Consider the following 16,370-nt stretch of genomic DNA (forward strand, 5'->3'; position numbering starts at 1 on the left):
ACTGTTTGCAATTTCACCTTGAGTATTTCACTCTTGAAAAACTCCCATCCATCCATAACTCCCCCAACCATTGTTGTTACTATGCACCTTCAAGTCATCTCTGACTTATAGGGGATCCTAAGATTCCTATTGATGCAGGCCAAAATCCCATTGGCTTTTTTTGCCACAGCGTCATATTGTTGGCTCATGTTTAACTTGTTGTCCACAAGGACTCCAAGATCTTTTTCACACATACTGCTCTCGAGCCTGGCATCGTCCCCCATTCTGTATCTTTTATATTCTGTAAATATAATGTAGTTTGACACCACTTGAACTAACATGGCTCAATGCTTTGGAAACCTGGGAGTTGTAGTTTTGCAATGTCTTTCGCGTTCTTAGTCATTATTTCCCCAAATTACAACTCCTATGATCACTTAGCAAGGAGCCATTTTAGTCTAAAATGGTGTCAAACTGCATTAATTCTACGATAAACACATGTTTTAAATTATTTTGTTGACTATGCCAAACAGATCTTTGAAATCTGCACCATCTTGGAAGGGAATCTCAAGAATCATCTAGTAATGGTATCTTTAAGAAAAGACTCCCAGTTATTCTGCTTTGGTTAGACCACATCTGGAATATTGTGTCCAATTCTGGGCACCACAATTCAAGAGAGATACTGACAAGCTGGAATGTGTCCAGAGGAGGGCGACTAAAATGATCAAGGGTCTGGAGAACAAGCCCTATGAGGAGCAGCTTAGGGAACTGGGCATGTTTAGCCTGAAGAAGAGAAGGCTGAGAGGGGATATGATAGCCATGTATAAATATGTGAGAGGAAGCCACAGGGAGGAGGAGGGAGCAAGCTTGTTTTCTGCTTCCTTGGAGACTAGGACGCGGAACAATGGCTTCAAACTACAAGAGAGGAGATTCCATCTGAACATGAGGAAGAACTTCCTGACTGTGAGAGCCGTTCAGCAGTGGAACTCTCTGCCCCGGAGTGTGGTGGAGGCTCCTTCTTTGGAAGCTTTTAAGCAGAGGCTGGATGGCCATCTGTCAGGGGTGATTTGAATGCAATATTCCTGCTTCTTGGCAGGGGGTTGGACTGGATGGCCCATGAGGTCTCTTCCAACTCTTTGATTCTATGATTCTATGATTCTATGGTATCTTTAAGAAAAGACCACAAGTCATGTCTTTGAAAATATCCTAAGGATATTTTCCCAGTTTCCAGGGTTGTCCATTCTACCGCTGAACAGCTCTTGCAACCAGGGAGTTCTTCCTAATGCCTCGGTGGATTAATACACCTGTTTTCTTTGCATCGACACTCAAAACTCCTGTCATGTTCTCCTCTTGTTCAAACATTCATCTGGTATCATGTATTTTCTTGCATTGCATTTCAAAGAAGCCCAGGTTCTTCAAAATCCCCCAGTGAATGACTGCTCTTTAACATGACACAGCCTTCAGAAACAGAAGAAAATAAATACTCAGGTGCTGACAGATGCTTCAAGAGCAGCCAAACGCTCCGAGCTTGGCAGGAGCAAGATATGAATAACTTGTTACTCATAATCAATTCATTTCCTCCAAGTCAAAGAATAATCACATTAACTCTACATTGCAGAATTAAGGCAGTTTTGTTGACGAGCTACGGCAACTCCCCCCCCCCCCCCCAAAAAAATATTTATAGACTATCAAAGGGTTCTGAGCATGTTACATGATTTATTATTAATATTAAAACATTTTTCATGGACACAGAGTTGTGAAATGCTGAAATCATAGAATCATAGAGTTGGAAGAGACCTCATGGGCCATCCAGTCCAACCCCCTGCCAAGAAGCAGGAATATTGCATTCAAATCACCCCTAACAGATGGCCATCCAGCCTCTGCTTAAAAGCCTCCAAAGAAGGAGCCTCCACCACACTCCGGGCAGAGAGTTCCACTGCTGAACGGCTCTCACAGTCAGGAAGTTCTTCCTAATGTTCAGATGGAATCTCCTCTCTTGTAGTTTGAAGCCATTGTTCCGCGTTCTAGTCTCCAAGGAAGCAGAAAACAAGCTTGCTCCCTCCTCCCTGTGGCTTCCTCTCACATATTTATACATGGCTATCATATCTCCTCTCAGCCTTCTCTTCTTCAGGCTAAACATGCCCAGCTCCTTAAGCCGCTCCTCATAGGGCTTGTTCTCCAGACCTTTTATCATTTGAGTCGCTCTCCTCTGGACACATTCCAGCTTGTCAATATCTCTCTTGAATTGTGGTGCCCAGAATTGGACACAATATTCCAGATGTGGTCTAACCAAAGCAGAATAGAGGGGTAGCATTACTTCCCTAGATCTAGACACCCATTGGCTTTTTTTGCCACCACATCACATTGTTGGCTCATGTTTAACTTGTCCACGAGGACTCCAAGATCTTTTTCACACGTAGAGGTTCCAGAACTGAACTAGCAGACCTTTATCGTATCTAACTCTTTAATAAAATGTATTAATGTGATGATTTTTGTGTAATTTGTATCTTTTATGTGCTGTGTCAAATTCATAATAAACCTCTATAGCTTTGCCTTTGGCACAGAGTGCCTGTACTCTCTCCTGGCTGATCTTTTTTAGTGAAGGTTCACCAGGCATGGCTCTTCTTGTCAACGGTCCTATAAGCATAAACTAGCCACCCCCTGCCACGTGTTGCTGTGGCCCAGTCTGTTGATCTGGAAAATAAAGTAATGAGAAAGTGTTGGTTTCTAATATATGTAATTTTTTTATGCTTGTGGGTAAACAGTATTTTTTGCTGTTTCTTTGTCAGTGTTGATGTGGAGATTGACTGGAACATGCAACATATCATTGTCCTTCTTTAGGGGTCCAATTCAAATCTATGATACTATATATCTCTCTGTGTGAATCATATCTATCTATATCTATGGCTGGATGGCCTTTTGTCAGGAGGGCTTTGATTACATTTTCTTTCCCTGGTGAAGGGAGTTGGACTGGATGGACTTAAACATTTTCTGTTTGTCATGGGGGTTCTGTGTGGGGATTTTCCCCAATTCTCTCATTAGTGGGGTTCGGAATGCTGATTGTAGGTGAACTATAAATCCCAGTAAATACAACTCCCAGATGTCAAGGTCTATTTTCCCCAAACTCCATCTGTGTCCATATTTGGACATATGGAATAGTCATACCAAGTTCGGTCCAGATCCATCATTGTTTGAATCCACAGTGCTGTCTGGATGCAGGTGAACTAAGGTAAAGGTAAAGGTAGTCCCCTGACATTAAGTCCAGTCATGTCTGACTCTGGGGTGTGGTGCTCATCTCCATTTCTAAGCCGAAGAGCCAGCGTTGTCCATAGACACCTCCAAGGTCATGTGGCCGGCATGACTGCATGGAGGTGAACTACAACCCCCAAATTCAAGGTCAATGCCCACCAAACCCTTGTAGTGTTTTCTGTTGGTCATGGGAGTCTTGTCTGCCACGTTTGGTTCAATTACATCATTGGTGGAATTCAGAATTGTCTTTGATTGTAGGTGTACTATAAATCCCAGCAACTACAACTCCCAAATTACAAAATGAATTTTTTGAGTGATGATCATTCCTTGGGTTGGTAGGTGTCTTGTGGCCAAATTTGGTGACAATTCGTCCAGTGGTTTTTGAGTTATGTTAATCCCACAAACAAATATTACATTGTATGGTCGAAGGCTTTCTTGGCTGGAATCACTGGGTTGTTGTAGGTTTTTTCAGGCTATATGGCCATGGTCTAGAGGCATTCTCTCCTGACGTTTCGCCTGCATGTATGGCAAGATGAGGATGCTTGCCACAGATGCAGGCGAAAACATCAGGAGAGAATACCTCTAGACCATGGCCATATAGCCCGAAAAAACCTACAACAACCCAAATATTACATTTTTATTTATGTAGATGTATAAATTGTATCAAATGAAATGAATCAAAGTGTATCTAGAAGTATGCTACCTCTCCATGCCCTCCATTTACATAAATCCTTGGGGAAGGAAATCACAGCTAGGGTCTCTCCAGCTATTTCCCAGCCAGACAACTATAAAAACTTTTGTGTGTGTGTATGTAGGAGTGGGACGTCTAAATGGCTCTCAGAATTGGATACGATGTCTTGTATTTTTCAGTGAAATCATGCTTGTACCTTTTGGAGTGAATTGCTTGTACTTGCATCCTATTTGGCCAAGTCATAATAAGCCTCTATAGCAGTGTTTCTCAACCTGGGGGTCGGGACCCCTGAGGGGGTCGCAAGGGGGTGTCAGAGGGGTTGCCAAAGACCACAAGAAAACACAGTATTTTCTGATGGTCATGGGGATTCCATGTGGGAAGTTTGAACCAATTCTATCGTTGGTGGAGTTCAGAATGTTCTTTGATTGTAATGAACTATAAATCCCAGGAACTACAACTCCCAAATGGCAAGATTTATTTTCCCCAGACTCCACCAGTGTTCACATTTGAGCATATTGAGTATTCGTGCCAAAGTTGGTCCAGATCCACCATTGCATGAGTCCACAGTGCTATCTGGATATAGGTGAACTACAACTCCCAAACTCAAGATCAATGCCCATCAAACCCTTCCAGTGTTTTCCATTCGTCATGGGAGCCAAGTTTGGTTCAAATCCATCGCTGGTGGAGTTCAGAATGCTCTCTGATTAGAAGTGAACTATAAATCCCAGCAACTACAATTCCCAAATTACAAAATCAATCCTCCCCCAACCCCACTAGCATTCACATTTGTGTGTATTGGGTATTTGTGCCCAGTTTGGTCCAGTGAATGAAAATGCATCCTGCATATCAGATATTTACATAATGATTTATAACAGTAGTAAAATGACTGTTATGAAGTAGCAATGAAAACAATATTATGGTTGGGGGTCAACACAACATGAGGGACTGTATTCAGGGGTCACGGCATTAGGAAGGTTGAGAACCACTGCTCTATAGCTTTGCCTTCAGCACAGAGTGCCTGTACTTTCTCCTGGCTGATCTTTCTTAGTGAAGGTTCACCGGGCATGGCTCTCCTTGTCAACGGTCCTAGCAGAATTCACTTAAGTTTGACATCACTTCAATTGCCAAGACTCATGGAAGTTGTAGTTTGGTGAAGCTTTAGCAATCTTGGGTAGAAAAGTCTAAAGGCCTTGCAAAGCCACAACTGTCATGATTCCTTGGCATGAGCCATGGCAGTTAAGAGTGGAACTCAAACAAATGGAACTCTCAAGCAACCGGCAAAAGCAATCCACGAATCTATGCGTACAACATCCAGAAAGCTGTTTTTATAATAGAGTGAAAACGTGTTTCCTTAAGTTAAGTTTGTCTTTATTTGCTTTCCATGATTGTATTTCAATATTCAAATGGTTCGGGCCCCGCTTATCTTCGCAATCGTATTTCCATCTATGAATCGGCACAAACTCTAAGATCCTCCAGGGAGGCCCTCTTCTCACTCCCACCTCCATCACAAGCACGGTTGGTGGGGATGTGAGAGAGGACCTTCTTGCTGTTGAACCACCGCGTCTGGAAAACCCTTCCAAGGGAAATAAGACAGGCCCCATTCCTCCCCTATTTTCGTAAGAGTTTGAAGACTTGGTGGTTTCAACAAATCTTCGAGCCCAGACACTGTCCAGACACGACCTAGCCTCTATATATTACCCTGGTCCTTCTCCTAACTTACTTACTTAGGCGATCCCTCGCTTTCCGAGGATGATTGTCTTCCAATATTCTTGCGGGTCCGTATGTGGCTGTGGAGCCCTATTCTTGCTCTGCATCTTCTTCCGCAGTGAGGGCATTGGTTTCCAGGTGGAAGGCGGTCTCGGCCGGGGTTGGCATGATGCGCCTTCCTCTTGGCACGTTTCTCTTTTTCACCCTCCACTCGTGCCTCCTCAAATTCTGCAGCACTGCTGGTCACAGCTGCCCTCCAGCTGGAGCGGTCAAGGGCCAGGGCTTCCCAGTTCTCAGTGTCTATGCCAGAGATTTTAAGGTTGGCTTTGAGGCCATCTTTAAATCTCTTTTCCTGTCCTCCAACATTCCGTTTTCCGTTCTTAAGTTCGGAGTAGAGCAGCTGCTTTGGGAGACGGTGATCGGGCATCCGGACAACATCTCCTAACAGGCCCCTGGAAATAACCCGTCCCCACTTTTGTCGTTTACCTATTACAGTACTGTACCCAAATGCCGGTCCCATCTTATTTCAATTTGTATCAGCCTTGACCCAGCCTTTTTAATTGTCCTGACCCATTCCCTTTCCATTCCCTAACAAATAGATATGAAGAGCAGGCAGGATTTTTTCTTTTAATATTTAGTTGTCGTTGAGTAATTCCATGCTTATGTTGCTGTTACTGTTATTTTTTGGTCATGTTGTGACTCTGTGTGTTTTGATGTTGTTGCTTGGAAACCGCCCAGAGTCCCCCCGGGGAGATAGAGAGGTATATAAATAAAGTTTTATTCGTATTAGTATTTATTATTAATATCAAGTGAATACAGAATGTATGGTATGGTATAGTATGAGGTATAGTATTTTTAATGATCTTGTGCTTTATGTTTGTAATTTAACTATAATATACCTCCAACTATGAGGAGAAGCAGGTAAATAATAATAATAATAATAATAATAATTATTATTATTATTATTATTATTTATTTATTTATTTATCGTGTCAGTATCAACCAGACAATTGTATTACATTTTTAACAAATTTTTAACAGACAAAACAGAGTTTGCAAGCTTGGTAGTTGATTAAATGTCCTTTGACCAGTATCTGGCCACTTGGAGTGCCTCTGGTGTTGCCGCAAGGAGGTCCTCCATTGTGCATGTGGCGGGGTTCAGGTTGCATTGCAGCAGGTGGTCAGTGGTTTGTTCTTCTCCACACTCGCATGTCGTGGATTCCACTTTGTAGCCCCATTTCTTAAGGTTAGCTCTGCATCTCGTGGTGCCAGAGCGCAGTCTGTTCAGCGTCTTCCGAGTCGCCCAGTCTTCTGTGTGCCCAGGAGGGAGTCTCTCATTTGGTATCAGCCATTGGTTGAGGTTCTGGGTTTGAGCCTGCCACTTTAGGGACTCTTGCTTGCTGAGGTGTTCCAATGAGTGTCTCTGTAGATCTTGGAAAACTATTTCTTGATTTAAGTCATTGACATGCTGGCTGATACCCAAACAAGGGATGAGCTGGAGATGTCTCTGCCTTGGTCCTTTCACTATTGGCTGCTACTTCCCAGCAGATGTCAGGTGGTGCAATACCAGCTAAACAGTGTAATTTCTCCAGTCATGTAGGGCGCACACCCCGTGATAAGACCTACATCCACTGTTTTCATGTGGTGAGATGTGTTCCACACTGGGCATGCATACTCAGCAGCAGAGTAGCATAGTGCAGGGGCAGATGTCTTCACTGTGTCTGGTTGTGATCCCCAGGTTGTGCCAGTCAGCTTTTGTATGATATTGTTTCTAGCACCCACTTTTTGCTTGATGTTTAGGCAGTGCTTCTTGTAGATAAACACGGTCCAGAGTGACTCCCAGGTATTTGGGTGCGTTGCAATGCTCCAGTGGGATTCCTTCCCAGGTGATCCTCAGAGCTCGGGATGCTTATCTGTTCTTGAGATGAAAAGCATATATCTGTGTTTTAGATGTGTTAGGGATCAGCTGGTTTTCCCTGTAGTAGACAGTAAGGGCACCTAGAGCTTTGGAGAGCTTCTGTTCAACCATCTCAAAGCTCCCTGCTTGAGCAGTAATGGCACAATCATCAGCATAGATGAAACTTTCTGTCCCTTCTGGCAGTGGCTGGTCATTTGTGTAAATGTTGAACATGGATGGAGCAAGCACGCTCCCCTGAGGCTGGCCGTTCTTCTGTTTCCGTCATCTGCTTCTCTGGCCCTGGAACTCAACAAAAAAGCTCCTGTTTTGTTGCAGGTTTCCTATGAGACGGGTGAGGTGGTAGTCCTTTGTGATAGGAGCTGTCTTCAGAGACCTGTCAGCAGCTTATGATACTGTGAACCACCGCCTCCTCCTGAGAAAAATGTATAATATCACAAATAATAATAATAATCTCCTCCTTCCATTGCCCCACTCCAGGTGTTCCCCCTTTACAAGCCATCCAAGTCCTGCAAGAGAAACTTGTCAACTTCCGGGTGAAGTTGTCCCCGACCCAGTTGCGTGCCGTCTGCGATTACTTCCACAATACGTTCATCAAGCATTACTGGCTCTATCAGTTTGTATTGACCCGGGAGAGAGACCGCCAGCAGTCCTTTGGCAGCCTGGAGGTCTATGCGCCCCCCATCCCTTTGCCCCTGAGCGAAGGCATGGAACTGGAAGCCTGGAAGTTTGAGCAGCAGTTGTCCGCCCTCTCTGCGGCCGAAGATGAAAAGCGGGCCAGCTTGGAACGCATCCGAGAATCCCTATGGGAAAAGAAAGAACATCTACTGCAGGAAGTGTACAGGAGTGTCCAGAGGCAAGCCGGTGGCCTGAGCAGAGAGGTAAATCGGGAGACTGTGATGGAGGTTTTTAAGATGAGACTGGATGGCCATCTGTCAGAAGTGCTTTGATTCTGTGTTCCTGCATGGCAGAATGGGGTTGGGTTGGATGGCCCTTGGGGTTGTTCCAACTTTATGATGTCCTTCATAGGGCTGCCAGCTCAGTAACATCCCAGGCCAAAACCTGAGATCTAAGGATAGCCCCTTTATCATAGAATCAGATGACTGGAAGAGGACCATCCAGTCCAATCCCATTCTTTCACACAGAAAGACAGAATCCAAGCCATCCCGACTCTGCTAAGAGACACCACAGCACACCCCACTGTTGAGAATTGCCATACATCATTGAGTAGCCTATCGTAGATTCATAGCTAGAAGAGACCCCAAGAACCATCCAGTCCAAGCTCATTTTTCTATATGGTAAGACACCATTGAAGCACTCCTGACAGATTAATTAATTAATTAATTACAGTATTCCGCCCTTCTCACCCCGCAGGGGACTCAGGGCAGATCACAATGCACATATACATGGCAAACATTCAGTGCCAGAGACACACAACATAGAATCATTGAATCATAGAGTTGTAAGAGACCTCATGGGCCATCCAGTCCAACCCCCTACCAAGAAGCAGGAAAATTGGATTCAAAGCATATAAAGACAGACACACAGAGACTATTTAACTCTCCAGCTTCATGAGGATATGCTTCAAATTCTGGCCACTGGGGGAGCTGTCGCTTCACGGTCCACTTGTGACACCGATGGAGTACTTCCTCATTCTTTTGCACGCTGCTTGAGCTTTTTATGGCATTGTAAATTAGTTAAATTACAATTAAATTAAATAGCCTCCCCGCATAAGCGGTACCTACATTTCCTACTTGACAGATGCAACTGTCTTTCAGACTGCAAAGGTCAACAGCAAGTTAGACAAATGGTCAGGAGCTTACTCTGACCTGGGCTGGCTTCAAACTCTTGACCTTTGTCAGTACTGATTTGAATGTAGCTGACTCCCAACCAGCTGGCCATCCAGCCGTGCGTACAAACCTCTAGGGAAGGAGACACCAGGCTTGCAGGCAGCATATTCCACTATCCAGCAGCTCTTACTATTAAGAAGTTCTTCATTATGTTTAGGAATCTCCTTTCTTGCAATATGAATTCATTGCTTCCTTGTGTCCTGGTCTGTAGAGCACTGAAAACAATGCCTCCAGAACATGGCCATATAGCCCGGAAAAACCTACAACAACCAAGCCTACTCTGTTTATAACACAACATCCTTTCAAATATTTAAACATGGTTATCGTGTCCCCTCTCTTCTCCAACCCAAGCATATCCAGCTACCTAAATAGCTCCTCGTGGGGATTCATGGGTTCCAGACTTTTGGGCATTGTGATGGCTCTTCTCTGGACAACTTCCATCTTGTCCAACTCCTTATTGAGTTGGTCAGAATTTGGCACAGGTGTATTCCAGGTGAGTTCAGCCAAAGCAGAAGATTTCCCTTAGTCTAGACACTAGGTTCCTTTTGATCCAGACTAGAATCACATTGGCTTTTTTAGCTGCCGCATCACACTGTTGACTCATATTCATGCATGAAGTATCGGTCACAGCTTGTCATTCAAACACACAGAGATAGGAAACATGTTTTTTCTGGTTTCTTAGCTAAAGGGTATGCTCCCAGATTATTTCTCACCTATGTTTAACTGGCTTCTTTTGACCCAGAGCCACCCCAGATTCACCCTGTTGGTGCCACACCTGTTTGTAGTATCTTGGGCTGAAATTACATTGATAGCTACACATTTACCTTGCCCAGGTTCAATTGGGCATTGCTTTTTTGCTTCTCTGAATCAGTAAAAAGGTAAAGGTAAAGGTAGTCCTCTGACATTAAGTCCAGTCATGTCTGACTCTGGGGTGTGGTGCTCATCTCCATTTCTAAGCCGAAGAGCCAGCGTTGTCCATAGACACCTCCAAGGTCATGTGGCCGGCATGACTGCATGGAGCACTGTTAGTAGATGATGCAAAATTCTGGAAAAAAGGAGAGAGAATATTCTCCCCATCTCCATCTCTCTCACCAGGAATAATTTTGTACCTTTCTGTCATGATGCCCCTTGCTTTTTTCCTAAACCAAAATGGCTTTTTTCCTAAACCAAAACCCATTTAAGGGTTTCTGTGAGTTTTCCAGACTGTCTGTCCATTTAAGGTTTTGAATAATGGGAACAGGTTGAGTATTGCTATGTTGTCGAAGGCTTTCATGGCCAGAATCACTGGGTTGCTGAGAGTTTTCCAGGTTGTATGGCCACGTTCCAGAAGCATTATCTCCTGACATTTCACCCACATCTATGGCAGGCATCTTTTGGAGTTCAGCCTGTAATTGTGTTTCAAGATCAGGGTGCTTTGGATGTGGGGAATGATGTTAATGATGTTCAAGATGAGTTTCAAGATGGCAATGGTTTGGTCAGTGATATTGATGCAGAGAATGACCAGGAGATCCCTGTAGTTTCCCATGAGAATGTCCCTGAGGGGTGTGGGGATGATGATGAAAATAGCTCGGCACCTGCAGAAATTAATGAGCAAGTAGAGCAAGTAGATAACGAGCCGAGAGATAGACGAGAAGAGTTCAGTCGAAACAGGAGAGATGTGCAAAGGCTAAGGCGCTCTGCCAGGCTTCGACAGAAAACAACAACAAAGCCTCAACTAAAGAGAAACCAATTTCTGACCACTAGTGACCTAACTAACGAGGGGATAAAAGTCTCAGGTTTGGGATGTGTAGTCAGATGAAGCATCATTTAGAATCATGCCAAATTCTCATCCTTGTTTTATGGAAACCTTGCTTTGAAGTTTCATGCTAAGATAATTCTTGTTCATGGTTTTAGATTTCTGGATTTCATGATTGCTTACCCAAGCCTTGGATCAATGTATTCTTGATTTTCTGGATTGTACTGGAGATGTGTGGACTTTGCTTTTATGAATGTTGCTGAACTCGACCTTGGACTAATTTGTTCCTGCTTATCTTCTTACCTAATTGAATTTACCTATTTCTTTAAAATGCTTTTTACTTTACTGCTTTTTACTTATCTTCAGTAAAGGGATTGTTTTTTCCTATTCAATGTGTGGTGTTTAAAGTCAGAGGATTGTTATTGTTCTGGAGTGCAACAGCATCCTTAGAGACCTCACAACCTCTGAGGATGCCTGCCATAGATGTGGGTGAAACGTCAGGAGAGAATGCTTCTGGAACATGGCCATACAGCCCAGCAAACTCACAGCAATCCAGTGATTCCAGACATGAAAGCCTTAACAACACAAAATAAAATAGATCCCATACAAAACAAGCACACACCTTGAAAGCTCCAGTGCCCATCCCATTTTGCCTGATGGATCTGAGGCAAAACCTGCCATAGATGTGGGTGAAACATCAGGAGAGAATGCTTCTGGAACATGACCATACAGCCTGGAAAACTGACACCAACCCAGGTTGAGTATCACTTCTCCAAAATGCCTGGGACCAGAAATGTTTCGGATTTGGGGATTTTTCAGGCTTTGAAAGATCCCTGTTTGCATATACGCACGTAATGAGATAAGTAGGAGATGGGACCCATGTCTAAACACGAAATGCATTGATGTGTCATCTACACCTTATGCACACAGCCTGAAGGTAATCTGATACAATATTTTTAATAATTTTGAGCATGGAGCAAAGTTTGTGTACCATCAGAACTCAGAGGAGTCACTGTAATCTCAGCCACCTGTGTGGACTATTTTGGATTTTGAAGTATTTGGGATTTCTGGATAAGGGATGCTGTGGTTCCCAACCTTTGGGCCTCCAGGTGTTTTGGACTTCAACTCCCAGAAATCCCAGCCAGCTCACCAGCTGTTAGGAACTGTCCAAAACACCTGGAGACCCAAAGTTTGGAAACCACAGGAAAGCCGTGGCATCAATTCAAAGGTGAATTGTTGCCTTGGATGCCTCAGGAAAAGATTATTTTCCCTCTTTTTTGTTAAAAATGATTTGTCTAAAGGATCAGGGACCACAAAAAGCCGCAGTAAAGGGCCACACTTTGTTTACCCTTATCAAATAGCACTCAGTGCCTATCTAAAAAAGAAGCTAGTAAATTGTGGGCTACTGGTAGGTAGATTGGAAATTTGTTGACTAGAGCAGCGTTTCTCAACCCCATAATGCAGTTCCTCATGTCGTGGTGACCCCCAAACATAACATTATTTTCATTGCTACTTCATAACTGTAATTAAGAATCGTCATGTAAATATCTGATATGCAGGATGTATTTTCATTCACTGGACCAAATTTGGCACAAATACTTGATACACCCAAATTTTAATACATGAAAACTCAATATGCCCAAATATGAACACTAGTAGAGTTTGGGGGAAAATAGACCTTGACATTTTTGAGTTGTGATTGCTGAGATTTATAGTTCACCTACAATCAAATATCATTCTGAATCCCACCAATGATAGAATTGGGCCAAACTTCCCACACAGAACCCCCACACCTTGAAGGGACTCGCTAGTGCAAGACTCCCTCCGGCCTTGCATGCTCTCCGTCACCCCGCACATGCGCACAACACTTCCATGCGCCAAGCATGCCTGCTCTCCCCTCCATGCTTGGATTCTCAGAAACAGCCCTCCCTTTGGCTGAGAGGCCAGCTGAGTCCATCACATTAAAGGAGGGCTTTTGGTGGGAGGATTCACCATCTGTTTCCCAAAAGGAAGACAGGCAGAGAGATCTTTAGTCATCTCTGCCAAAGGGGTTCCTAAGAACATCAGAAATATATGTTTTCTGATGGTCTTTGGTGACCCCTCTGAAACCCCCTCATGAGCCCTCAGGGGTCCCATCCCCAGGTTTAGACATGCTATGTTAGGTGAACTGGAAATTGGTTGACTAGAGTGAAGCAACTTTTGGGATATCCCTCCTCTCGTCTCCCCTTTTGCTGAGTTAATTTAATACAAACTATTTTGCTTTGCATTTATAGCAACTGAAGTGTGCTAAGGGGGAAATGGGAGGAGACATGAGAAGCTGGAACATTTTAAAAGCAACTGAAACAATAGGATGGCAGAGGACTGATGAGGATTAGTCTCTACCTATTCGGGCCTCAATCTGTGGGTCCAAATTACAAGAGAGGAGATTGGGTCACAATCTGAGGGAAAATCTGTTTATAACAAGACCATGTTGACTGTGGAACAGAGACCTTCAGAAGATCATACATTCTCCTTCTTGGAGAAGGAGTAAGAAGTGGGATGGCGAAATGCCTGGGAAGTTTGATCTGTCAGAACAGGTGTTAGTATTTTGAGTGTCCATTTTTGGACTACAGTTCCCAGAATTGTAATCTTGTAGTTCAATACATTTGGATCTGATTTCCCAGTTTAGACCACAGATTGAGAGCATCCCAGGCTTACATCTTTGGGTCCCCGTTCCCCAAATTCTCTTTCTTTGACAGTCGAAATTTGCATCATTAATCTGTGACAACCCAGTTTGTCTCGCTCACTCGAGATGGAAGCCTTCCACCTGTCTGGGCTTGCCCCCTGCCAGCTCTTCTTTGCTCCAAAATCTTTTCTGTTTGGGGAAATCGACTGAAACTCAAAGGCATTTTGCGGAGCGGCATCCATGGGCCCCATTTACGAAAATAAAATGAAACAAACCCTCTGTGCGTCAGGCATGTGCAAGCTGTCACCAGGCCAAGACCTGTGGGCGAAGGCACAGCAAAAGAGCAGCGAGCGTCACCTTTTGAACCCGAGCAGAGTGCGAAACCCAGCTGTGCCAATATCCCACCCTGGGTGCAAATGGAAAGCTCCCCAGGATTCGGTGTTCCTCTCGGTGGGTCTTGGACCTGGTCCCATTGCCATCGCAGGGGCCTCCGAGATCCGATGGATCTCTTCCAAGCTCAATAGCTCTTGGGAATATGGGAGAGCAGCCAAACATCACAGCAACCCTGTGGCTTCTGTTGACAGGTATCTCTATCCACATGCCGCAAGCTGCCTCCTTGACCCACATGCAACCTCAGATGCTCCCCCCACCACTATCTTTTTGGCCCCTACCCAGCTCCAGTTACAAACTAGAGCTCTCTGTTCCCAAGCCCCACCTTGGATTCCTGGAACAGACGTAAAGTTAGCCACTGCTGGCGTATCTTGCACCATGCTGGCTGGGGAAATGGTAGGATTGTGAATCACAGAGTTGGAAGGGAACTAATGGCCATCCAGTCCAACTCCCTGTCATGCATCATGAGTGCACAATCAAAGCACTCTCAACAGATGGCCATTCCACCTTTGTGTTAAGACTCCAAAGAACAAAACACAGCCAAACCCCAAGGCAGCGTATTCTACCATCAGACAGCTTTTGGCATCAGGAAGTTCTTTCTAATTTTTAGGTGGAATCTCTTTTCCTGCCATTTGAATCCATTGCTACCTCCTCAATACAAGATCCTTTCAAGTATTTAAGCATGGCTCCTATGTGTTGGAGGAAAGTTCTGAGAGTGCCTTGGACTGCGAGAAGATCCAACCAGTCCATCCTCCAGGAAATAAAGCCCGACTGCTCATTGGAGGGAAGGATACTAGAGACAAAGTTGAAGCACTTTGGCCACATCATGAGGAGACAGGAAAGCCTAGAGAAAACATTTATGCTGGGGAAAGTGGAAGGCAAAAGGAAGAGGGGCCGACCAAGGGCAAGATGGATGGATGGCATCCTTGAAGTGACTGGACTGACCTTGAAGGAGCTGGGGGTGGTAACGGCCGACAGGGAGCTCTCGCGTGGGCTGGTCCATGAGGTCACGAAGAGTCGGAGACGACTGAACGAATGAACAACAACCCATGTCTCCTCTCATTCTCCTCCTCTCAGATGGGTGGTGAATCCTATTTGGGTTTACTCCAAACTTTATAGAGTTATCCAGGGTGTCAAATGTATGGTGGGAGTGTTTGGCATCATCACTGCTTTGGTACATTTTGGGTTTTGTTTTAAGGTGCGCTGTGTTTGCTTTCCAGGCTCTCGTTTCTCTCGTCAGAGACGCCATCAAAGCCCAGCTCCAGACTCTCCAGGATATCATCCAGCATGAGATTGAGACCACCTTTGAAATCTTGCAGCTCAAGCTCCAGAAGAAGAGCCTGACGCTAAACCCACCACCCATCTACCCACCACTTCCAACGCCGGAGAGCCAAGGAAGGAAAGAGGGCAAAGCTAAGAAGAAATCACCAGAAAGTAAGCGCAAAGGGGAGGACAAGAAGACAAAGAAGAAGAAGAAGTAATCCACAATGAGGCTTTTACATTTGGGTTCACTGAAAATCCCTTGGAAGGAAAATTGACAGACTTTGGGAAAGTTCCTACCATTTCTAGAATTCCCCTACTCCATGCTAGCTGGAGATTTTCTGGGAGTTGTAGTTTAAGAAAGCAAGGTTTCTGTGATTTGGAAATTTAAACATACTAATCCAAAGCAACCAATGATTCTATTGTTTTGGAGAGTTGAATCTGCATTGAGTTTTTCAAGAGGTGGACCCCAAATTTGTTCAGAACCTCAGACAGCTCCATAAAACTGCAGAGTTGCTCTCATAAAGCCCAATGAGAAACTAAGGAAACTTTTGACTTTTATCTTCCCCTTTCCTCGTTTTTTGGAATCTCTCTCTGAGATACCAACATGGCAATTGATTTGTGCCGATTGTAAATCACCCCTCCCTAAGAAAAAAGGAAGGAAATAACTTCTCGTGATAGAAGATTCATATATATATATATATATATATATATATATATATATATATATATACACACACACACACATACATACATATACATATGTATATGTATATGTATGTATGTATCAGCAAGAACAATTCAAGCTGAATCTTTTTGATAGACATGTATTACTCCAGGTAGTAGAACTAATATTAATATATCTATATTGAAATATCTATTTGGCATAAAACCTTCTTCAAAGATGGTCTCAATCACAATCCCATAGTCTT

At 44.0% G+C, this 16,370-nt stretch overlaps 1 protein-coding gene across 1 annotated transcript in view; it reads left to right on the forward strand.

The window, feature by feature from the left end:
- Positions 1-15,833, forward strand: part of C1H8orf74 (chromosome 1 C8orf74 homolog) — a 56,122-nt gene extending 40,289 nt beyond the window's left edge. The window contains exons 3-4 of the mRNA XM_060754655.2: positions 8,019-8,419; positions 15,399-15,833. Coding sequence (XP_060610638.2) covers positions 8,019-8,419; positions 15,399-15,659 — 662 coding nt within the window. The 3' untranslated portion in view covers positions 15,660-15,833. The remainder of the gene's footprint in view (positions 1-8,018; positions 8,420-15,398) is intronic.
- The last annotated feature ends 537 nt before the right edge of the window (positions 15,834-16,370 follow it).

This window comes from Anolis sagrei, chromosome 1 (genome assembly GCF_037176765.1).
Source record: "Anolis sagrei isolate rAnoSag1 chromosome 1, rAnoSag1.mat, whole genome shotgun sequence".
In the NCBI taxonomy this organism is placed as follows: domain Eukaryota; kingdom Metazoa; phylum Chordata; class Lepidosauria; order Squamata; family Dactyloidae; genus Anolis; species Anolis sagrei.